We start from the raw sequence: 25,631 nt of genomic DNA on the forward strand, positions 1-25,631 counted from the left end.
TGGAAAACTGCAGAAAACTAGAAGGTTAAAAGATTGTGCATGAGAGGGAGGAACACTCCCAAACTCATTCTATGAGGCAACCATCACCCTGATACCAAGGCAAGGATACTACAAAAAAAGAAAATTACAGGCCAATATCACTGATGAACATAGATGCAAAAATCCTCAACAAAATACTAGCAAACAGAATCCAGCAGCACATTAAAAGGATCATACACCGAGATCAAGTGGGGTTTGTCCCAGGAATGCAAGGATTCTTCAATATACGCAAATCCATCAATGTGATACACCATGTTAACAAATTGAAGGATAAAAACCATATGATAATCTCAATAGATGCAGAAAAAGCTTTTGACAAAATTTAACATAGATTTATGATAAAAACACTCCAGAAAGTCAGATTAGAGGGAACTGACCTCAACATGATAAAGGCCATATATTACAAACCCACAGCCAACATTGTTTTCAATGGCGAAAAATTGAAACCACTTCCCCTAAGATCAGGAACAAGATAGGTTGCCCACTCTCACCACTATTATTCAACATAGTTTTGGAAGTTTTAGCCACAGCAATCAGAGATGAAAAGGAAATAAAAGGAATCCAAATCGAAAAAGAAGAAGTAAAGCTGTCACTGTTTGCAGATGACATGATACTATACATAGAGAATCCTAAACATACTACTAAAAAACTACTAGAGCTAATCAATGAATTTAGTAAAGTAGCAGGATACAAAATTAATGCACAGAAATCTCTTGCATTCCTATACACTAATGATGAAAAATCTGAAGGAGAAATTAAGGAAACACTCCCATTTACCATTGCAACAAAAAGAATAAAATACCTAGAAATAAACCTACCTAAGGAGGTAAAAGACCTGTACTCAGAAAACTAAAAGACACTAATGAACGAACTCAAAGATGACACAAACAGATAGAGAGATATACCATGTTCTTGGATTGGAAGAATCAACATTGTGAAAGTGGCTATACTAGCCAAAGCAATCTACAGATTCAATGCAATCTCTATCAAATTACCAGTGGCATTTCCCACAGAACTAGAACAAAAAATTTCACAACTTGAATGGAAACACAAAAGACCCCGAATAGCCAAAGCAACCTTGAGAAAGAAAAACGGAGCTGGAGGAATCAGGCTGCCTGACTTCAGACTATGCTACAAAGCTATAGTAATCAAGACAGTATGGTACTGGCACAAAAACAGAAATATAGGTCAATGGAACAGGATAGAAAGCCCAAAGATCAACCCACGCACATATGGTCACCTTATCTTTGATAAAGAAGGCAAGAATATACAATGGAGAAAAGACAGCCTCTTCAATAAGTGGTGCTGGGAAAACTGGACAGCTACATGTAAAAGAATGAAATTAGAACACTCCCTAACACCATAACAAAAATAAACTCAAAATGGATTAAAGGCCCATATGTAAGGCCAGATACTATAAAACTTTGAGAGGAAAACATAGGCAGAACACTCTGTAACATAAATCACAGCAAAATCCTTTTTGACCCACTTCCTAGAGAAATGAAAATAAAACCAAAAATAAACAAATGGAACCTAATGAAACTTAAAAGCTTTTGCCCAGCAAAGGAAACCATAAACAAGATGAAAAGACAACCCTCAGAATGCAAAAAAATATTTTCAAACGAAGCAACTGACAAAGGATTAGTCTCCAAGATATACAAGCAGCTCATGCAGCTCAATATCAAAAAAAAAAAAAAAAAAAACCCAATCCAAAAATGGGCAGAAGACCTAAATAGGCATTTCTCCAAAGAAGATGTACAGATTGTCAACAAACGCATGAATGGATGCTCAACATCATTGATCATTAGAGAAATGCAAATAAAAACTACACTGAGGTATCACCTCACACCAGTCAGAATGGCCATCATCAAAAAGTCTACAAACAATAAATGCTGGAGAGGGTGTGGAGAAAAGGGAACCCTCTTGCACTGTTGGTGGGAATGTAAATTGATACAGCCACTATGGAGAACAGTATGGACGTTCCTTAAAAAACTAAAAATAGAACTACCATATGACCCTGCAATCCCACTTTTGGGCATATACCCTGAGAAAACCATAATTCAAGAAGAGTCATGTGCCACAATGTTAATTGCAGCACTATTTACATAGCCAGGACATGGAAGCAACCTAAGTATCCATCTACAGATGAATGGATAAAGAAGATGTGACATGTGTATACAATGGAATATTACTCATCCATTAAAAGGAATAAAATTGAGTCATTTGTAGTGAGGTGGATGGACCTAGAGTCTGTCATACAGAGTGAAGTAAGTCAGAAAGTGAAAAGCAAATACCGTGTGCTAACACATATATATGGAATCTAAAAAAAAAAAAAAAGATTCTGAAGAACCTAGGGGCAGGACAGGAATAAAGACACAGACATAGAGAATGGACTTGAAGACACAGGGAGGGGGAAGGGTAAGCTAAGACGAAGTGAGAGAGTGGCATTGACATATATATACTACCAAATGTAAAATAGATAGCTAGTGGGAAGCAGCTGCATAGCACAGGGAGACCAGCGCGGTGCTTTGTGACCACCTAGAGGGGTGGGATAGGGAGGGTGGGCGGGAGACACAAGAGGGAGGGGATATGGTGATATATCTATATGTATAGCTGATTCACTTTGTTATACAGCACCAACTAACACAACAACGTAAAGCAATTATACCCCATAAAGACGTTAAAAAAAAAAAAGATTGTGCGTGAACAAGAAATGGTCACCAAGGCTTCCCTGGTGGCACAGTGGTTCAGAGTCCGCCTGCCGATGCAGGGGACATGGGTTTGTGCCCCGGTCCAGGAAGATCCCACATGCTGCAGAGCAGCTAGGCCCGTGAGCCATGGCCACTGAGCCAGCGCATCCGGAGCCTGTGCTCAGCAACAGGAGAGGCCACAACAGTGAGAGGCCCACGTACCGCAAAAAAAAAAAGAAATAATCACCAAAGGGTATCTCTATTCAATCAGTTAGCCATTAAAGATAAGGAACTTAGGGCTTCCCTGGTGGCGCGGTGGTTGAGAGTCCGCCTGCCAATGCAGGGGACACGGGTTCGTGCCCCAGTCCGGGAAGATCCCACATGCCGCGGAGCAGCTGGGCCCGTGAGCCATGGCCACTGAGCCTGTGCGTCCAGAGCCTGTGCTCCCCAACTGGAGAGGCCACAACAGCGAGAGGCCCACGTACCACAAAAAAAAAAAAAAAAAAAAAAAAAAAAAAAGATAAGGAACTTAAATAAATATTTTGGGTTTTCTTGTACAACTATTTCAGTTACCAGAATATTTGAGCAGGCTGTGCTGATTCCCCCCCACGCCACCAATGAAAATTAAGTTCCCCTTCCTTTAAACAACTTTAACACTTCAAGCTTCTTTCATGGTACTTACCATAAAATACATTGTGTTACAGCAATTTAGTGCTTGATTTATCTCCACTACTGAGTTGTAAACAGCTTGAGAGCAGGGGCCAAAATCTTACTCACCTTTATATACCTTACAGATCCCTTTAGGATCTTAAAATTAATGCACAATGATTATTAGTAAAATGAAATTCAAAGAAAGATTTCTGTAGAAATATTGTAGAAATGGAACAAAACCTAGCTCCTGGCATAATCTTGGTAGTGAGTAATCCACCACAGGCTATTGGCATCTTGGCACTATTATGAGGACACAATTTTTGAGCATCAATAGCTACCATGTTCTGTCTGTCAATCACCACAGCATTCTGGGCACCAGGAATTAATAATATTGGAGGTAGATGCCATTATGGATTCCTTTCCTTCCTTACAAACGAGGCCTGGAATATGTTGATGACATGCAGCTCCCAGATACACTTTTGCCCTCTGTTTGACCTGTATGAATTACTCTGCTGGCATGGAATTCACTGGTAAATAAATTGATGGCCCACAATTCAACTGCTTATCCAAACATGACCTCAACAACAAAGACTAGTTGAAAAATTTTAAGTAACATCCATCAGCTATTCAGATGGACTGAAAATTTCCCAGGCCAAACCTTCAATTATTATTCTGTTGAAAAGTGATTTTAGGTTTTGTTGATGAGTATGTTCTAGATAGTTTTAATTTAATGTTTAAAAACCATCCAAAGGACAGTGATTGTATGTTTTAGTAGATGAAAAAGGCCAGGGATATTTTGAAAAACTAATATAGTTTGGGTTACTATGCAACATTTCATGGGCCTTGCTGCAGATGATAATCATACTGTTTTGGGTTTTTTTTCTGCAGTCTTTTTTTTATACAGCAGGTTTTTTTATTAGTTATCTATTTTATACCTATTAGAGTATACATGTCAATCCCAATCTCCCAGTTCATCCCACCACCACCACTACCACCCCGCCCCACTTCCCCCCGTTAGTGTCCATACGTTTGTTCTCTACATCTGTGTCTCTATTTCTGCCTTGCAAACCAGTTCATCTGTACCATTTTTCTAGATTCCATATGTATCCGTTAATATATGATATTTGTTTTTCTCTTTCTGACTTACTTCATTCTGTATGACAGTCTCTAGGTCCATCAACGTCTCTACAAATGACACAATTTCATTCCTTTTTATGGCTGAGTAATATTCCATTGTATATATGTACCACATCTTCTTTATCCATTCATCTGTTGATGGGCATTTAGGTTGGTTCCATGTCCTGGCTATTGTAAATAGTGTTGCAGTGAACTTTGGGGTGCCAAGTGTCTTTTTAAATTATGGTTTTCTCTGGGTATATGCCCAGTAGTGGGATTGCTGGGTCATATGGTAGTTCTATTTTTAGTTTTTAAGTAAATTCCATACTACTCTCCAAGGTGGCTGTATCAATTTACATTCCCACCAACAGCAATACACATATCCCTTTAAAGAGCACTCTTATCAACTGGTCAAGTTCCTGTCCCATTCCTCCAGAAGTCCTCAATGCACATTTCCCTGTATACAGTGTGCACTATGAGCAGGTCTATCCCTTTCCTGTTCCTGCAGAGGTCGTCAATGCACATGCCCAAGTATAGGGGCCATATGAGCATGTCTAATCTCTGTCCTATTCTTTCAGAAGTCTTCAATACACATTAAAAGGATCATACACCATGATCAAGTGGGATTTATCCCAGGGATGCAAGGATCCTTCAATATACTCAAATCAACAATGTGATACACCATATTAACAAATTGAAGAAGAAAAACCATATGATCATCTCAGTAGATGCAGAAAGAGTGTTCTAATTTCATTCTTTTACATGTAGCTGTCCAGTTTTCCCAGCACCACTTATTGAAGAGGCTGTCTTTTCTCCATTGTATATCTTTGCCTCCTCTGTCATAGATTAGTTGACCATAGGTGCGTGGGTTTATCTTTGGGCTTTCTGTCTTGTTCCATTGATCTATGTTTCTGTTTTTGTGCTGGTACCATATTGTCTTGATTACTGTAGCTTTGTAGTATAGTCTGAAGTCAGTGAGCCTGATTCCTCCAGCTCGTTTTTTTTCCCTCAAGATTGCTTTGGCTATTCGGGGTCTTTTGTGTCTCCATACAAATTTTAAGATATTTGTCTAGTTCTTTAAAAAATGCCATTGGTAATTTGATAAGGATTGCATTGAATCTGCAGCTTGCTTGGGTAGTATTGTCATTTTCATATTGACTCTTCCAATCCAAAAACACGTTATATCTCTCCATCTATTTGTGTCATCTTTGATTTCTTTCATCAGGGTCTTATAGTTTTTACATACAGGTCTTTTACCTCCTTAGGTAGGTTTATTCCTAGGTATTTTATTCTTTTTGTTGCAATGGTAAATGGGAGTGTTTCCTTAATTTCTCTTTCAGATTGTTCATTGTTAGTGTATAGGAATGCAAGAGATTTCTCTGCATTAGTGTTATATCCTGCTACTTTACCCAATTCATTGGTTAGCTCTAATAGTTTTCTGGTGGCATCTTTAGGATTCTCTATGTATAGTATCATGTCATCTGCAAACAGTGACACTTTTACTTCTTTTCCAATTTGTATTCATTTTATTTCTTTTTCTTCTCTGATTGCCATGGCTAGGACTTCCAAAACTATGTTGAATAATAGTGGTGAGTGTTGACATTATTGTCTTGTTCCTGATCTTACAGGAAATGCTTTCATTTCTTCACCATTGGGAATAATGTTTGCTGTGGGTTTGTCGTGTATAGCCTTTATTATGTTGAGGTAAGTTCCCTCTATGCCCACTTTCTGGAGAGTTTTTATCATAACTGGGTGTTGAATTTTGTCAAAAGCTTTTTCTGTATCTATTGAGATGATCATATGGTTTTTCTCCTTTAATTGGTTAATATGGTGTATCACATTGATTCATTTGCGTATATTGAAGAATCCTTGCATCCCTGGGATAAATCCCACTTGATCATGGTGTATGATCCTTTTAATGTGTTGTTGGATTCTGTTTGCTAGTATTTTGTTGAGGATTTTTGCATCAATATTCATCAGTGATATTGGACTGTAATTTTTTTTGTAGTATCTCTGTCTGGTTTTAGTATCAGGGTGATGGTTGCCTCGTAGAATGAGTTTGGGAGTATTCCTTCCTCTGCAGTTCTTTGGAAGAGTTTGAGAAAGATGAGTGTTAGCTCTTCTCTAAATGTTTGATAGAATTCACCTGTGAAGCCATCTGCTCCTGGACTTTGTTGGAAGATTTTTAATCACCGTTTCAATTTCATTACTTGTGATTGGTCTGTTCATATTTTTTTATTTCTTCCTGGTTCAGTCTTGGAAGGTTATGCCTTTCTAAGAATTTGTCCATTTCTTCCAGGTTGTCCATTTTATTGGCGTAGAGTTGCCTGTAGTAGTCTCTTATGATGCTTTGTATTTCTGCAGTGTCTGTTGTCTCCTTTTTCATTTCATCATTTCATTTCATTTCATTTCTAATTTTATTGATTTGAGTCCTCTCCCTGTTTTTCTTGATAAGTCTGGCTAAAGGTTTATCAATTTTGTTTATCTTCTCAAAGAACCAGCAGCTTTTAGTTTCATTGATCTTTGCTATTATTTTCTGTTTCTATTTCATTTATTTCTGCTCTGACCTTTATGATTTCTTTCATTCTGCTAACTTTGGGTTCTGTTTTTTCTTCTTTCTCTAGTTCCTTTAGGTGTAGGATTAGATTGTTTCTTTGAGATTTTTCCAGTTTCTTGAGGTAAGATTGTATTGCTATAAACTTCCCTCTTAGAACTGCTTTTCCTGCATTCCATAGGTTTTGGATCATCGTGTTTTTGTTGTCATTTGTCTCTAGGTATTTTTTGATTTCCTCTTTGATTTCTTCAGTCATCTCCTGGTTATTTAGTAACGTATTGTTTAGCCTCCATGTGTTTGTGTTTTTTTACATTTTTTCCCTGTAATTTGTTTCTAATCTCATAGTGTTGTGGTTGGAAAAGATGCTTGATATGATTTCAATTTTCTCAAATTTACCAAGGCTTGAATTGTAACCCAAGATGTTATCTAACCTGGAGAATGTTCCGTTTGCACTTGAGAAGAAAGTGTAATCTGCTCTTTTCGGATGGAATGTCCTATAAATACCAGTTAAATCTCTCTGGTCTATTGTGTCATTTAAAGCTTGTGTTTCCTTCAATTTTGTCTCTGGATGATCTGTCCATTGGTGTAAGTGAGGTGTTAAAGTCCCCCACTATTGTTGTGTTACTGCCGATTTCCTCTTTTATAGCTGTTAGCAGTTGCCTTATGTATTGAGGTACTCCTATGTTGTGTGCATATATGTTTATAATTGTTTTATCTTCTTCTTGGATTCATCCCTTGATCATTATGTAGCGTCCTTCCTTGTCTCTTCTAACATTCTTTATTTTGAAGTCCATTTTGTCTGATATGAGTATTGCTACTCCAGCTTTCTTTTGATTTCCATTTGTATGGAATATCTTTTTCCATTCCCTCACTTTCAATCTGTATGTGTCCCTAGGTCTGAAGTGGTTGTCTTGTAGACAGCATATATACGGGTCTTGTTTTTGTATCCATTCAGTGAGCCTGTGTCTTTTGGTTAGAGCATTTAATCCATTCACATTTAAGGTAATTATTGAATTATCGATATGTATGTTCCTATTACCATTTTCTTAATTGTTTTGGTTTGTTTTTGTAAGTCCTTTACGTCTCTTGTGTTTCCAAGTTAGATAAGTTCATTTAGCATTTGTTGTAGAGCTGGTTTGGTGGTGCTGAATTCTCTTAGCTTTTGCTTGTCTGAAAAGCTTTTGATTTCTCTCTCGAGGCTGAATGAGATCCTTACTGGGTAGAGTAATCTTAGTTGTAGGTTCTTCCCTTTCATCACTTTAAATATTTCATGCCCCTCCCTGCTGGCTTGTAGAGTTTCTGCTGAGAAATCAGCTGTTAACCTTATGGGAGTTCCCTTATATGCTGTTGTTTTTCCCTTGTTGCTTTTAATAGGTTTTGTCTTTAATTTTTGTCAATTTGATTACTATGTGTCTCGGCGTGTTTCTCCTTGGCGTTATCCTGACTGGGACTCTCTGTGCTCCTGGACTTGGGTGGCTATCTCCTTGCCCATGTTAGGGAAGTTTTTGACTATAATCTCTTCAAATATTTTCTTGTGTCCTTTCTTTATCTCTTCTCCTTTTGGGACCCCTATAATGCGAATGTTGGTGTGTTTATTGTTGTCACAGAGGTCTCTTAGACTGTCTTCATTTCTTTTCATTCTTTTTTCTTTATTCTCTTCCACGACAGTGAATTCCACCATTCTGTCTTCCAGTTCACTTATCCGTTCTTCTGCCTCAGTTATTCTGCTATTGATTCCTTCTAGTGTTGTTTTCATTTCAGTTATTGTATTGTTCATCTCTGTTTCATTGTTTAATTCTTCTAGGTGTTTGTTAAACATTTCTTGCATCTTCTTGATCTTTGACTCAATTCTTTTTCTGAGGTCCTGGGTCATCTTCACTATCATTATTCTGAATTCTTTTTCTTAATGGTTGCCTATCTCCACTTCATTTAGTTGTTTTAGTGGGGTTTTATCTTGTTCTTTTATCTGGTACATAGTCCTCTGCCTTTTCATTTTGTCTATCTTTCTCTGAGTGTGGTTTTCATTCCACAGGCTGCAGGACTGTAGTTCTTCAATCATACTGTTTTAATGGTTCTCTTTTCTTAAAAGCATTCATGATGCATTGTAACATTAGAATTACTAGACACATATATATAATGGCAATGATAATGTTACCATACATAAAGTTGTCTACAGTTCACAAAGCATTAACAATGCTAGAACACTTTTCTAATAGCAAAGCAATATGTCTCCAACTGGGGAGGTCCCTGGATGGTTGTAAAGAAGCTGAAAGGGGATCCAGGAGGCCAGAGTGACTGTTTGAAACAGAAGAAAATAGCAAAAATCAAAGTAGGTTGCTAGAGGAGGCTTCAAGGTCACTCCTATCTCTCTGTTACTGTAGGTGTAGACCCAGAAAGCTAAAATAGCAGGTATGAAACTTGGTGTTGAAGGGTAGCAGAATATGCCACCCCAAAATATGCAACATTGATATATTATTTTGAGCTGCAGACACTTGAAAAACAGCAAATGCAGGGACAGGCTTTCTCTGAACTCCATGTATTTGCCTAAAGATAAGTCCTCCAAAAGGAACTCAATTGTCATAAATTCTCTCCTCGGGAGTTTCATCAACCAGGGAATAGTGACTCATCACAGAAGAGACTAGAAGTCAACACCACACCCAGACAAGCTTTTGTCACAAACTATCACACCACCCTTCTATTCTTCTAAAGGCCATTCATCTTTGCTAAAAATCATTCACTCTCTCCTAAATGGCCTATATCCCCCCTCCCATTCCCTATTTAGGTGGTATTTAATCCTGAATTCTAACTCACTTCTTTCAATTACTCAATTTTTCCTGGACATCTCCCTTGTATATAAGAGGCACACATGTTGATAAACTTCTGTATGTTCTTCTCTTCTTTTTTTTATTTTTATTTTATTTTATTTTTTTTTTTTTGCTGTACGCGGGCCTCTCACTGCTGTGGCCTCTCCCGCTGCGGAGCACAGGCTCCGGACACACAGGCTCCGCGGCCATGGCTCGCGGGCCCAGCCGCTCCGCGGCATGCGGGATCTTCCGGGACCGGGGCACGAACCCGCGTCCCCTGCATCGGCAGGCGGACTCTCAACCACTGCGCCACCATGGAAGCCCTCTTCTCTTCTTAATCTGTCTTTCAGTACAGAGGTCTCACTCAGCTAAGAACTCCTTCCCTACAGTGATTAGTGCAAAAGAGCAGAGGGAGCAAGGACTGTGGGATGACTATGCAGATATGAGTAATCAATGTAGAGGAAACTTAACCAAGTATTTTACCCTTCCCACACAAACATTCCCAGAATATGTCAGTTTTTATAATTATATCAAGCCTCATGTTTAAAATGTTTCCTCATTATATTACTTATTTTTATTTTTATTTATTTATTTTTTTTGCGGTACACAGGCCTCTCACTGTTGTGGCCTCTCCCGTTGCAGAGCACAGGCTCCGGACGCGCAGGCTCAGCGGCCATGGCTCACGGGCCCAGCCACTCCGCGGCATGTGGGTTCTTCCTGGACCGGGGCACGAACCCATGTCCCCTGCATTGGCAGGCAGACTCTCAACCATTGCACCACCAGGGAAGCCCCATATTACTTATTTTTAATCAAAAACATTTTATTTAAAAATCAGTGTTCATATGATTGTCAACTTTCAAGATTGTTAAAATGCATATTCTCAGGCCTCAAACAGCAAACATTCCAATGAAATAAGTTTGGGGTTGGGTCTGGAGTTTACATTTTTTACCACAAAAATTCCCTGGTAATTCTAATTCTAATAGCATCACATTTTGAGAAACACTGACCCATAGTACCTAACAGAGTGCCTAGGATACGGTAGACACTCCATGAATAGTTGCATCGAATGATTTCTTTTATCTGTTTCAAGATCCCATGGTTTGGTTGGGGTTCACTCCCAACAAAGATAAATATCCACTGAGCACAGTAAACTGGTCCGAAGGTTTTAGACCATATTTCATGCAAGACTTTTTATCGAGTATCTGATATTGGCCTGATCTAAGCAAATGTATTTAAAAGGCAGTATAGTTGTCCTTCAGTATTTGCAGGGGATTAGTTCCAGGACCCCCTTAAGTCATCTCTAGATTACTTATCATACCTAATACAATATATAATGTGATGTAAATAGTTGCAAATACAATGTAAATGCTATGTAAATAGTTGCAGGCATACAGCAAATTCAACCTCCAACTTAATCTGGGATAAATCTTTTTGGAACTTTCTGGAATTTTATTTTTTGAATATTTTCTGTCTGTAGTTGGGTGAATCCATGGAGGCAAAACCCATGGATACAGAGGGCTGAGTTAAATGTATCAAGTATTTATTTATATTTTCTTTCTCTACATTTATGTTTAGATATCCTATTCTTTTTCCAGCATCAGAAAATACAGTCTTACGTGTTCTTCCAGTTTTGTGGATTTTTAAAATTTGGGTTCTCTGTCCATTATAATTAATGTTTTACACTATAGGGATTTATTTTGTATATGGTGTGACATAGTGCTTTGATATTGACCTTTTAAAATAATCACTTACTATTTTTTAAAAATATTTCTTATTTGCCACACTGATTTGGATTGCGGTCTTTGTAATACAGTCTATATATGACATTTGTATACTTTTATCAGTTCTGTAAGCTTTTATGTCTATTCTGCCAATTTTCTATTCTCAAAGTTCTGTGCTATTTTATTTTTAAGCTTTATAGCATGTTTCACTATTTAGTATTCTAAGTCTCCAGCCATTTTTTATTTTCAAAATTTTTTTGCTATTCTCATCTATTTTCTTCCAAGTAAATATGCAAAGATTTTAATAAGTCCTAAGACATTCTTTGGACATTTTGCTTAGATTGCATTAAGTATCAAATAACATGAGGAAAATTGACATTTCTTTTACAATTGTGCATCTGTTCTTTTAGGAATATGTTACATCTTATCTAGAAATGAGTTCAAGTCTTCTTCAGTCAAGTGTTGAAGATTTCTTATACAATCCTACTCATTTATGGTTAAATTTATTCCTAGATATTTGTATTTAGTGTAAATGGATATTTTTAGTCAAATTATATATTATCTCTTATTGATGTGTTAATAGAAAAGCAGTTGATTTTCATATATCTATTTATAACCAATCTATATGTTGAAATCTTTTCTTTTTCTTTTTTTTTAAATTGGGGTATAGTTGCTTTACAATGTTGTGTTAGTTTCTGCTGTACAATGAAGTGAATCAGCTATATGTATACATATATCCCCTCCCTCTTGGATCTCCCTCCCACCCCCACCCATCTCATCCATGTAGGTCACCACAGAGCACTGAGCTGAGCTCCCTGCACTATACAGCAGGTTCCCCCTAGCTATCTGTTTTACACATAGCAGTGCACATATGTCAATCCCAATCTCCCAATTCATCCCACCCCCCACACCCCCCACGTGTCCATACATCCGTTTCCTACATCTGCATCTCTATTCCTGCACTGAAAATAGGTTCGTCTGTACCACTTTTCTACATTCCACACATGTTAATATACGATATTTGTTTTTCTCTTTCTGACTTACTTCACTCTGTATGACAGACTCTAGGTCCAACCACATCTCTACAAATTACCCAATTTTGTTCCTTTTCATGGCTGAGTAATATTACATTGTATATATGTACCACATCTCCATTTTCTATTATTATTTTCATTGATTTTTGTGGACTTCATAAGTATGTCATCAAATAATGATAATTTTGTCCCAATAGCTTGAAATCAGAATTTGTTTCCTGCTTTATTGCATAGGCTAAAATGATCACAATCATGTTAAGTTTGGGGGGTATAGTAGGCACCATTTTCTTGGCTTTGATGGTAATGCCATTAGAGTTTCAGTTTCCAAAAGATGTGCTGCTTGTTTGAGGTAGTTATTCTATTCTATACATCATTAAAGAAGAAACTTTTTATTTGTGCATTACTAGATAGGTAGATAGATAAGATAGACAGATAGATAGGTAGATAGGAGATAAGTAATGGTTTTCAATTTTGTCAAATATATTTTTGGTGTCTGTTGAAAGATCATTTAAAAATTTTATAAAGCCTCGTTTATAATATATATTATCCCAATAACTTTCCTAATACTGAAGCAGTGTTGATAGTTCTTGTTTAATAATGCTACATTTTTCTTCTACTATACCATGAAAATCAGTTTGCTGATATTTTGGGGAGAACAAGACTAAGATTTTTGGAGGTTTCTCATATTTTAGTATCAAGGTTAATTTAGCTCTTTCTTTGTGCTAGAGACATTTTTACTTCTACTTGAGAAAATTTGGTGATTTCTCTTTTTCCAGGAAATTATCAACATTATTGATATTTTATTACTATAGAATCATGCATAGTTATTTTTGAACATCTTTCTGAATATTTTATTTCATTTCCAGTTTCTATCTGTATTTTTAACTTTATTGATGTACAACTGCCAAAAAAATGATATATATTTAAGGTACACAACTTGATGTTTTGATCTAAGTATACATTGTGAAATGATCACCACAATGAGGCTGATCAACATATCCATCATCTCACATAGTTATGGTTTCTTGTCATAAGGACCCTTAAGATCTACCCTCTTAGCAAATTTCAGATATGTAATACCATGTATTGTTAACTCTACTCACCATGCTGTATGTTAAATCTCCAGAATATATTCATCTTGCATAACAGATTTTGTTTCCTTTGACCCCCATCTCCCCATTTCTCCCACCTCCCAGCCCCTGTCAACCACCATTCTACTCTGTGCTTCTGTGAGTCTGACTATTTTAGATTCCACATGTAAGTGGGATCATGTAGTGTTTGTCTTTCTGTGTCTGGTTTATTTCACTTAGCATAATGTCCTCTGGGTTCATCCATGTTGTTGCAAATGGCAGAATTTCCTTCTTGTTGAAAGATGAATAATATTCCATTGTACATTCATTATTCTTTATCCATTTTCTTTACCCATTCATCTGTTGATGAACATTTAAGTTGTTTCTGTATCTTGGCTATTATGAATAATGCTGTGATGACCCTGAGAGTGCATATATATCTTTGAGATCCTGATTTCATTTCTTTTGGATATATACCCGATCATATGGTAGTTCTGGGTTTTTTTTTTTTTTTTTGAGGAGCCGCCCTACTAGCTGTAACAATTTACTCCCCAACAACAGGGTACAAGTATTCCCTTTGCTCCATCTCCTCACTTAGTCTTGTCATTTCATGTCTTTTTGATAATAGCCATTCTAACAAGTTTGAGATGATATCTCATTGTGGTTTTGATTTGCATTTCCCTGATGATTAGTAATACAGAGCACCTTTTCATGTATCTTTTGGCCTTTTGTATGTCTTCTTTCGAGAAATGTCCTTTTCCCATTTTTTAATCAAGTTATATGTTTTTGCTATGGAGTTGTAGGAGTTCCCTATATATTTTTTTGATATTAACCTCATCAGATATATAGTTTGCAAATATTTTTTTACCATTCTATAGCCTGCCTTTTCACTCTGTTGATTATTTCATTTGCTGTACAGAAACTTTTTAGTTTGATAGCTCATTTGTCTGTTTTTGCTTTCATTTCCTATGTTTTTGATCATGTCATGTCCAAAAATCATTATCCAGACAAATGTCAAGATGCTTTTACCCTGTGTTTTCTCCTAGGAATTTTACAGTTTCAGGTCCTATGCTTAAGTCTTTAATCCATTTTGAGTTGATTTTTGTATATGGTGTGAGATAGGAGTCCAAGTTCATTTCCTCTGTGTGGATATCCAGTTTTCCCAGCTTCATTTATTGAAGAGATTATCCTGTCCCTATTATGTGTTCTTGGCATGCTTTCAGAAGATTAGTTGACCATAAATGTGTGGATCTGTTTCTGGGATCTCTATTTTGCTCCCTTGATCTATATGTTTGTTTTTATGCCAGTACCATAGTGTTTCAATTACTATAGCTTTGCAACATATCTTAAAATCAGGAGGCATGATGCCTCCAGCTTTGTTCTTCTTGCTCAAGATTGCTTTGGTAATCTTGGGTCTTTTGTGGTTACATATGAATTTTAGGATTGTTTTTTCTATTTCTGTAAAGAATGCTATTGGAATTTTGATAGGGATTTTATTGAATCTGTATATCACTTTGGGTAGTCAGGATATTTTAACAATATTTTTCCAATCCATGAACATAAGATGTTTTTCCATTTATCTGTGTCCTCTTTAATTCCCTTCATTACTGTAATTTTCACTATACAAATCTTTCACCTCTTTGGTTTAGTTTCTTCTGTTCTTTTTGTTGTTTTGTAAATGGGATTTTCTTAATTTCCTTTTCAGATAGTTGTTTGTGTATAGAAATGCCACAATTTTTTGGATGTTTATTTTGTGTCCTGTAACTTGACTGAATTTGTTTATTAGTTTTAGTAGTTTTTTGTATGCTCTTTAGGATTTTCTACACATATGATCATGTCATCTGCAAACAGAGATAATTTCACTTCTTCCTTTCAAATGTGGATTTTTTTTCTTGTCTAATTACTCTGGTAGAACTTCCAGTACTATATTGAATACAAGTGGTGAGAATGGACATCCTTTCCTGTTACCTTTACATATCTGGAGCAGAGTCCACAGGGAAATAGGGCTGCTTCTAGGACTGCAGCCAGGACCACAGTTAGCCAACCAGCCACTGGGGTACAGGCCTACCTTCTGAGAGCATTCTTTGTCAGTTTTAGACTCCACCAGAGTTTTGCATCCTGGGTCCCAAGGCTCACACAAAGGCACTTTTGTCTGTGGATGGCTGCCAAATTGTCATTTCTCTGGGTTATGAAGGTGGGGGACCTCCTATTCACCATTTCGCTGACATCATTCCCTCTACCTGTACTTATACATTTTTTTCTTTTTCCCTAATCAGATTTACCAAGAAATTACTTTCCCCTCAAATAAATAAATAAGCAAAATACAAACTGAATATTTAATTATTTGTTCTATTTTATGAATTCATTAAGTTCTGTATATGTAATAATTTTCTAAATTAACTTTATTAATATCAGTATTTACTTTTGATAAAATTTTGACTTAGGTTACTGAGGGAAAAAAAGATAATCACTAAAAGATATTGTAAACAACCCAGAATAAAGTCATGTTCCCTACATGGTGATAGACAAGGTTGTATAATTATTTTTTTCCTTATCGCAATGCCCACCAAGTTCGGCTACAAGATTACCATAGGTCACACTTGGCAACAGATTAACTTAGAAGGACAAGAAATATATCTTGCCAGCAGGCCAGTGTTAGTTATTTCTCTTCAGTGTGAGTTTTACTTGCAGAATTCATTTAGAATATACATCACAGGCAAGAAGGTGATACCCATATTGGGTGGGTGCAAAAGCCTATCTGGCTTAGAAGCCTAATAATCCAAAGGAGTCAATATCTCTTGTAACAACTCCAAAAGCACAATTTCCAGGGTCCCCAAAGACACAAGGCCAGCTATAAGAATTACTGCACTCAGAGAAGCTCAATGATGTGGTTTCCTTTCCTGCACTTACTCTTCTCCCAGTTCAGATGACATTTACTACTCAGGCATCATTTTACATTCCAACTTTATTACATTTCCAAGAGAACAGAGCTGTAAATTAACCAGAAGCCAAATTCTCATGCAGAATAGGTGTTTAGTTTGAAATACAGGTCCTATTAATTTTTTGCACAATTAAATATATGCCAATGTAACATTTTTTATCCTGTCTATATGACTTAAAATTCCAACCTTAAATCCCATTTTCTTCTTTTGTTCTCCATATCTGCACAGGTAAAATATGGAAATTATGCTTTTGTATGGGATGCAGCTGTATTGGAATACGTGGCTATCAATGACCCAGACTGCTCCTTTTACACCATTGGGAATACTGTTGCTGATCGAGGATATGGAATTGCATTGCAGCATGGCAGTCCTTACCGGGATGTTTTTTCACAAAGGTAAGATTTGTGTGTGGTCCAAATAAGAAGAGAGGAAATATAGAAAAAGGAAAATCCACTTGGTTACCCCATTTAGTTTACTACATTTTGTTTTCTTTGTTTGGAAAAACACAGTAAACAATAACAAAAGGGAATTTTAAGTGATTGTTCAATAAGACATTTCCTGAAGCATGTATTAAAGTATTATTTTTCTCATAAAAAGGGAAAAGTTACTGCTGCATATAACTGGTTATTCTCAAAAAACTGATATACAAAATAAAATAAAAACTTAATTGAGTTTAGCCTCTGAATTTTTAGGGACTAAAACTGTCATAGAGTTAGCAAAATTAATTCCTTTCTAAAAACACCAAAGCATAAAATAAACTTCAGGACGAGGTTAAAGTTTTGAAGCACATACTGATAGGGATGTTTCCATATCAATTTTTCAAAGGAAGAGTAAAAATTTTAGAGTCTATCATTGGTGTCGAAGTATACATGAAACTTTGTCATGGAAATTTAGGAGACAGTTTATTAAGAAATTATACTCATCCTCAAATCAGAACTTTCTATTATAAGTTGTTTAAGAAAGAAAATTTTAAATGTATATTTTATATTAATGATGTAGATAAAAGACTTGGGCCTGAAAGGAATTTACAAGATCACTGCATTTTATTATCTCTACTACCAAACAAGGTTGGACCTAAAAGAGAGAAATATCTTTCAGGTAGAAGTATTTTCTATTTGCCACTGATTTATTTGATTTATTACTAGATATTTTTGTACCTATTTTCTAAAAGCTAAAGCCAGATGAAAGAGAGCAGTACTGGGTAGTACTCTAGGTAGTACTAAGGCCCCAAATTTTAAACTGTTTGAGTTGTATTCCTCCAAATTTCAAGATAACAGAAAGCCAGGCATTTTGTGTTTAACAAAACAAGTCAGTAGTCCAAATTTATGTTATAACTCTTCTGTTAGCTAACTAAAAACCTAGGCCTCTCTCTTTATCAGCAAATGAAGATATTAAATTAACTCTAGGGTCCTACATTAATCACCTTTTCTCTGTAGCAAACAACCCAAATCAGTGACTTTAAAAACGGTATTTCTCAGGACTTCCCTGGTGGTCCAGTGGTTAAGACTTCGCCTACCAATGCAGGGGGTGCAGGTTTGATCACTGGTCAGGGAGCTAAGATCCCACATGCCTCGTGGCCAAAAATCCGAAACATAAAACAGAAGCAATATTGTAACAAATTCAATAAAGACTTAAAAAATGGTCCACATCACACACACACAAAAAGTTATTTCTCATTGATGGAACGTAAGGGCTGTGATTTGGCTGAATTCTGCTGCGAGTTGCGGGTCAACTGCAGGTCTCTATGCAGCTTTTCGTCCCAGGGACCACCATTGTTCTTCTACTTGTTAGAAGAGGCACATCATTGTTTTTATGAATTTAGAAGAGAGGATGGAAAGCATAATGGAATGAAGGGAATGCCAGGGTTTTATGGTAAAAGACCAGCAGAGAAGTTTAATGGATCCTTCACATGAACCAGGTCATCAGGAAAAGGATTGTTTATTCCTTAGTTGCAGTTAATTGGCTTTTTCTTCACTACAGATATTTTTTGTTTCCAGACCTGATTTCTGGGTCTTTTATGCCAAAAAAAATGAAGCCAATAAAATCAATACACAGGGCTTCCCTGGTGGCCCAGTGGTTGAGAATCCACCTGCCGATGCAGGGGACACGGGTTCGTGCCCCGGTCCAGGAGGATCCCACATGCCGCGGAGCGGCAGGGCCCGTGAGCCATGGCCGCTGAGCCTGCGCGTCCGGAGCCTGTGCTCCGCAACGGGAGAGGCCACAGCAGTGAGAGCCCCGCGTACCGCAAAAAAAAAAAAAAAAAAAAAAAAAAAAAAATCAATACACAAACATAATAGCAATTAAAGAAATATTTAATCAATCACACCAAATGTTCTATTTCTTATTATCCATGTGGTGTTTTACCTTACAGAGATTTTAATTCTGAGTGAATATATTTCACTGAACTACTAAAACACAATATTAAGCAATGAGCATTATTTTTCCTTTGATTAGCATCCTGGATGTTGACAATTTAAATTGTCCTTCTCTGTGGAGTTCCTTAATAATGACACCCTGCATCCTAGTCCCCTGGACATCTGGAGGAAGAGATAGGAAAGAAACATGATCTGGCCACAGTCCCCCTCTATACATATGTGCAGCGTTTCTATCACCTAAACTCTCTCCGTGAACCCAGAAAATATCTGCATTCATTCCCTTTTGCTATAGCCATCAGGGAAAAAAGAACTCCTTTTTATTAACTAATTTAAAAGTTATAGAGACATCACACTTAATCATTGTATTATACTTTAGAAATTGTTATAAATAGCTTTACTAAAACAACTTATCCTGGACCACTGGTTAAACTAGATCACTGATTGCTCATGTGATTATATTCAGTGAAATGACAGTATTCAGAGGGATTTTTAATAAGTAAATACTAATTACATCTCAAGTATCTATGTGCCTATACCACACATATTCGATATCAAAGTACTTTAATATGTAATAAATATTATATAATGATATAGTAACTACATTTATTATCTGCCCAATATCTTGTATGCTTATATGTTTTAATGACTTCAGAACAATCATATGAAATGTCTATTTATTACACACTTGCATATTAGTGCAGTTATTAGTCTACAAGTACATACACTGAGCGGATGGTCCTGAGCTTTGACAAGCATCATGTCAGGCATCAGAGGCATAGGCTGTAGTGATATGCTCACTTGTGCAACTGTATGAGAGTGGACATGCACAGGAGTGACTTTTAAGGACCAATAAGTGCTACAATATATGACTGTAGATTTGGATAGAAGAATTTTGTTTCGTTGGTCTCTACAGATACCAGATAATTTGGTAGCAGAAATTAAAGAATTTATATATCTCACCAGATATATGGGTCAGAGTACTAGTGTGGTGGCTAATGTTTACAGTGAATTCTCTGACACTATCTGTTCATCAAATGTTTTCTGTGGCCTTTGTCTCATAATAGTTCTTAGTATAATAAAATCATCAGAAGTTGTTACATTAAAGACATCTATGAATGGAAGAGAACTGAGTTTTTCAGAGTGATATCATAATGCTGTTAATAAAATTAGTTCCATTGTTGATCTTAGAACCTTAACTATTCATAAGGCTAAAAAGATAACAAAACAATATTTATTGAGCATTTAGTACAAGCTCACCTCTGTTCTCAAATCTTAGTGGGTGTCACGGAGTAACTAACTCATGAGTTTAATTTTATGCTTCATCAATAAAAGAGTCCCTTTTTGCCTATTGGCTGCTAACCCTAAACTTTGGGAATAGAACCACCTAGTGGCACAAAAACAAGGACATATTTCAAACTGCATGGAGAATGATTTTGTTGAATTCATGGAGAGTGGCAAAGATGCAGAAACAATATTTCAACCTAATCACAGAATTTCAGAATTTTTAGAAATGGAATGAACAGTAGTTCCCTTTTTTTTAACCAGGGATGTAACTAGTCCAAAGGGGTAAATAACTTGCTCAGAATCACAAAAAAGCAATAAAACTGGAAATTTTTGAAATTTTCTACTTCTATGTTTAGTTTTTTGGTGTTCATGCGCCTTGTCTTCCCTTATCTTTCTTTTAAAAGCTTATAAAAATAATATAAAACATACTGTATAATGCTTACTGTGTACCAGACCCTGAGTTCTTACATGAGGTAAGTACTATAATTATCCTCATTTTATAGACACAGAAACTGAGACAGATGAGGTAAAGTAATTTGTCCAAGTTCACCAATCTACTGAGTATTAGAACTGAGATTCAAATCCAGACATGATGGCTCCCAAAATTGACGTACACTTTTAACATACTGTGTTTTATTTATTGTCTTTCTGTGATCCAGTATCTTTTTATTGAGCACAGATTAGATTTCCAGGACAGGTTTTCCTTATCACATACTCTGATTTGTCAGAGTAACAAACTGTGTTTTAAATAAACACTTAGAGATTGCCTCTCTAATCTCTCTCTTCCTCTCTCTCTTAGGGGCACAGAATAGAATTAATCATAACCCTTGATTTATGATGTTTTCATTATTTGTCTATAATTGGCTATTTTTATTTGTTTAGTTTTTTGGTTTTTGTTTTTGTGGTACGCGGGCCTCTCACTGCTGTGGCCTCTCCCGTTGTGGAGCACAGGCTCCGGATGCGCAGGCTCAGCGGCCATGGCTCACGGGCCCAGCCGCTCTGCAGCATGTGGGATCTTCCCGGACTGGGGCACGAACCCATGTCCCCTGCATCGGCAGGCGGACTCTCAACCACTGTGCCACCAGGGAAGCCCTATTTGTTTCGTTTTGAACTACTTGGATATAGTCTTTTTCCAGTGCCTACCTCATGCCTGCATAGAGTAAGCATTCAATAAATATTTGATGAATTAATAAAAGATCTACCTAACTTTGTGCTCAAAGATGATCCTATTTACTTATAATCAAATACATTGAGTACTTATCCTTTGTGCTTACTTGATATTAAAAAGTCTTCTACTCTTATCATAATAATTTTCTATTTATCTTGGTTTCTGTAATCTTTCATACAATGGTTAGTAAAACTGACAAGAAAAACAAACATCACATGTCCACCTTTCTTTCCACTCACAGCTGTAAGAATTTTTATAATTTCATTCCCAAAAGGAAGGTAGAAAATATTTCTTTAACTTAAAATCACAGAGCCCTAATCCTTTTATTTCCCAACTTTCTAAGCACTTTGTTCCCTTTTCAAGAACAGAAAAAAGCAGCCTCCACTGATTGCCTATAGCAGCTCCAAAATAAGTCACCAACTGGTTTAAAGCTCTGCACGCGGCTGGCTGGAAGGATATAACCAGAAGTCAAACCAACAAATTAATTGTTTTCTCTTTAGACATACAAAATATATACAGTCCTTCCACTCTGAGAGCAGGAGTGACGTTATCGACATACGTATGTCAACATTAAGTAATATGAACTTATACATTAAACTGCATGGTATAGACAATGCTGAAAAAATTAGAGAAAAGGAAATCATTGCTGGGTAGGATAGAAAAGATTTTATTAGACTTGAGCTGGAAGACTTCAAGGGAAAATAGAATTTGGATATGGGGACGGGTACAGGTAAGAAAAACATGAAACTCAGAAAAACATGAAATAACAAGTGAAAACAGTCATCGTGTATTGAAAGGACAATGAGAAAGAACAACTTGACTGGAGAGAATGTTGGCTGGTGAATACAGGTAGAGAAGCGAAAATTAAACGTGATACACCAGAATATTGATAGCTGCTGTCTAATAAGCATATACTGTGCTAAACACTTGATGTATTTCATATAATGCTCACCACAACTCTGTGAATTGGGCATTTATTAATTGCATTTATAAATTTGAGGAAACTGAGACTCAGAGTTAAGTATCTTACAAAGTCACACATTAATGACAAGTAGAGCTAGGACTCAAACACAGCTTACAGCTCGTGTCCTCACCAGCTTTGTGGGGCTCTGAAGAGGAGAATATCTAGAGAAAGGAGTATTTGAAGGGTCCCAGGTGTTGGGTTAGACGAAGACAGAGTTTAACTGAGGAAGGCCATTTACAAGGTGGTGTAGTATTCCAGCTGTTAAGCAGTGAGAATATTCTCAATGAGAAGGAGAAAAGATTAGTAAAAAGGTACAGTTTGAAGAGAGATGGACAGGACGTGGTGGAGATCAGAGGAGTACATATAATCCAGGAATCTGAAAGGGGAAGGATGTGCAGGCCCAAGTGGCCATAAACAGCCCACTCTTTTCTTCTCCTTCCAACTCTTATTTTTCCTTCTTGTTCATCTATTGCAAGTTTTGTATAAGCTCTATTTCACCTCCAAGTAAAACCAACTGGAAAATTATTTCTAGAAAAGTAATGGGTATTTTAAAACAACAACATGATAATCCACTACTTAGTAGATACTTTGATAGGTTAAACAATCTTCTGGCTTACAGATTTTTGTTCTACAGTTGCTCAAATCATGTTTATATATCCCTAGTAGTATTGTTCTTCTCTCTCACACACCAGATATTATTTTTTTAATTATATATACAGTTGACCCTTGAACATGGGTGTGAACTGCTCAGGCCCACTCATACACGGATTTTTTTAGTAGTACATACTATATAGTACTACATGATTCACTGTTGGTTGAATCCAGGGATGCAGAATGGCAGACATGGAGGAAACTCAGATAAGGAGGAACCTAGGATACCCCTATAACATAAGTTACATGCAAATTTGCTACTATGAGGAAGGTCAGCACTGCTAACCCCACATTGTTCAAGGGTCAACTGTATATACCAACACTTACACACACGCACGCACGCACACACGCACACAGTGCTAAAACCAACTGATTTCATCACATTCACATTCTCTGTTCTAGATCAAGAAAAATAGATAGTTTAGATGCACATGTTTATATAAAGTAAGAAAATATGTTTGAGGAGCTGCAAAACCAGAGGGAACATTGAAAGTTCACTTTCAAAGGGAGATAGTAGAAGAAAATACTAATGTATGTTTATACATATATTTTTATTTAAGATAATAATATACATTTTAACATTTAAATGAAGGAAATCATTTTCTTTTCTCATGTAATATGCATATATTAAACAAGGAATAGCCTCTGGAAACCACTGAAAGGAATGTACTATTTATATTTCAAAGCAATCCCCCTTTAAAACATTTGTTTTAAATTTAGAATGCTGAATTTAGGGAACTTCAATGAAAGAGAAAAAGTGAGGTAGCTTTTTTGTCATTTTTTTCTGTTTCCTGAATCCTGATGGAGCTATTTTTATGACTAACATCCTGTGGTCTTTACCAATCACTCTGACTGCTGCTTCCAGTGGAGAACCAAAGTGATTTACATTTATTGCAGTATTTGGTCTAAATAAATGGAGGTCTAAGTACCATTGATGATATTTCCAGTATGTGAATATTTCAAAAATATTTATCATATATGCTACTATATGATTTGAGATTAGTTTTATTAGTCTTGCAAAGCAGTAGTGAAATTTTAAGAAAATGACAAGACTTTACCCTTCAGCATATAGCATTCTCACTGCTGAACACAAACTTAGCCATCAGGCAGTGCAATCTCATGGAGTAGATTCTGAAGTGTTAAGGTGATTGTTTTCCTTGTACTTACATCATACAGCATTTGGGGAACACTTTATCCAAGGTACAAGAGAGTACCGTTTATAAACAAGAATCTTTATTAGACTTTTTTGAGAAAAGTACTGAGGTACAGAGAAGATAGATGACTAGTGCAAGACACAAAGCAGTATTTCAGCTGGATAATGAGTCTGCGACATTGGCCCAAGCTGCTTTGCAAGAAGCAAGTTGGATTAGCCTTTTTTAAACATAAGATTTGTGCTGTTTCTAGATCTGAGTATCATTTCATTCAAAAGGCAGTTGTTTTCAAAAGGCATAGTTATTATAGTGGTATAAATTAGGTGAGACTACAGGCTGAGTTTTTAACACAACATTGCAGAACTTAAAACGGTAAATGTGTATTGCACTTCAAAGCACACATTCATGCACACACGTGGACGCACACACACTCAGGCACACACACACACACACACCCTCCAGAGTCAATTATAAGCCTCTCTCAAAAACACTCTTACTCCATTATACTTACATCACAGTTTTTCTATTCAAACGACCCATTTTACTCACCAGACTCAGCCCCAAGACATTTTTTACTGTTTTAAAAATTCAATCTCCTTTTATTTTTTTAAATTATTATTATTATTATTATTTTGCGGTACGCAGGCCTCTCACTGTTGTGGCCTCTCCCGTTGTGGAGCACAGGCTCCGGACGCGCAGGCTCAACGGCCATGGCTCACGGGCCCAGCCGCTCCACGGCATGTGGGATCTTCCCGGACCGGGGCACGAACCCGTGCCCCCTGCATCGGCAGGCAGACTCTTAACCACTGCGCCACCAGGGAAGCCCTCAATCTCCTTTGATATCATTGAGGATAATAAAAAATGTGCTGCTTTTGTATAGACCCTTAAAATACTGTAAGCATAGTAACAACCTGGGAATAAGCACATGAGCTCCCGTGATAACTATGTTGATAGAAGAAACAAACTTAAAATATGAGACATGAATGCGACTCTGGCATGCATTTAGATGAACTCCCTAATTTTGTGTATGTGAAACCAGGAAGGGAATTTGGGTGACTTGCCCACAGTCTAACCCTTGGTCAGAACATGCCCTGGGGATGACAAGTCCAGGCTGCCAGTCCAGTGTTCCATCCTACCCTGTTCTGCCAGTTCTCCTTGTTAAAAATTTTTAGCTCTAAAATTTACTAGTAAAATAAATGTTTTAAGAAGCACATTTATATCTTACATAAAGGAGCCAGGGATATTACTTAGTAAATACATTTAACAACTAGTACATCTGTTTTTAAATTATCATTATATTATAGACATGCAGAAAAAGTAGCACAAGTGACGGATAGAACGCTATGGATTATGTTATCCTTAACTTATAGAGAAACTATACTATAGCCTAAGATAATAGTTAATATTCATTAAAGGC

The 25,631-nt window shown here is 36.7% G+C and overlaps 1 protein-coding gene across 2 annotated transcripts in view; it reads left to right on the plus strand.

Moving 5' to 3' along the window:
• Positions 1-25,631, plus strand: part of GRID2 (glutamate ionotropic receptor delta type subunit 2) — a 1,351,788-nt gene that overhangs the window by 1,212,612 nt on the left and 113,545 nt on the right. For both annotated transcript variants that reach the window (XM_060094744.1, XM_060094753.1), the window contains one exon: positions 16,850-17,016. In XM_060094744.1, the coding sequence (XP_059950727.1) occupies positions 16,850-17,016 (167 nt within the window). The remainder of the gene's footprint in view (positions 1-16,849; positions 17,017-25,631) is intronic.

The sequence above is a fragment of the Mesoplodon densirostris genome, chromosome 1 (genome assembly GCF_025265405.1).
Source record: "Mesoplodon densirostris isolate mMesDen1 chromosome 1, mMesDen1 primary haplotype, whole genome shotgun sequence".
Taxonomy (NCBI): Eukaryota; Metazoa; Chordata; class Mammalia; order Artiodactyla; family Ziphiidae; genus Mesoplodon; species Mesoplodon densirostris.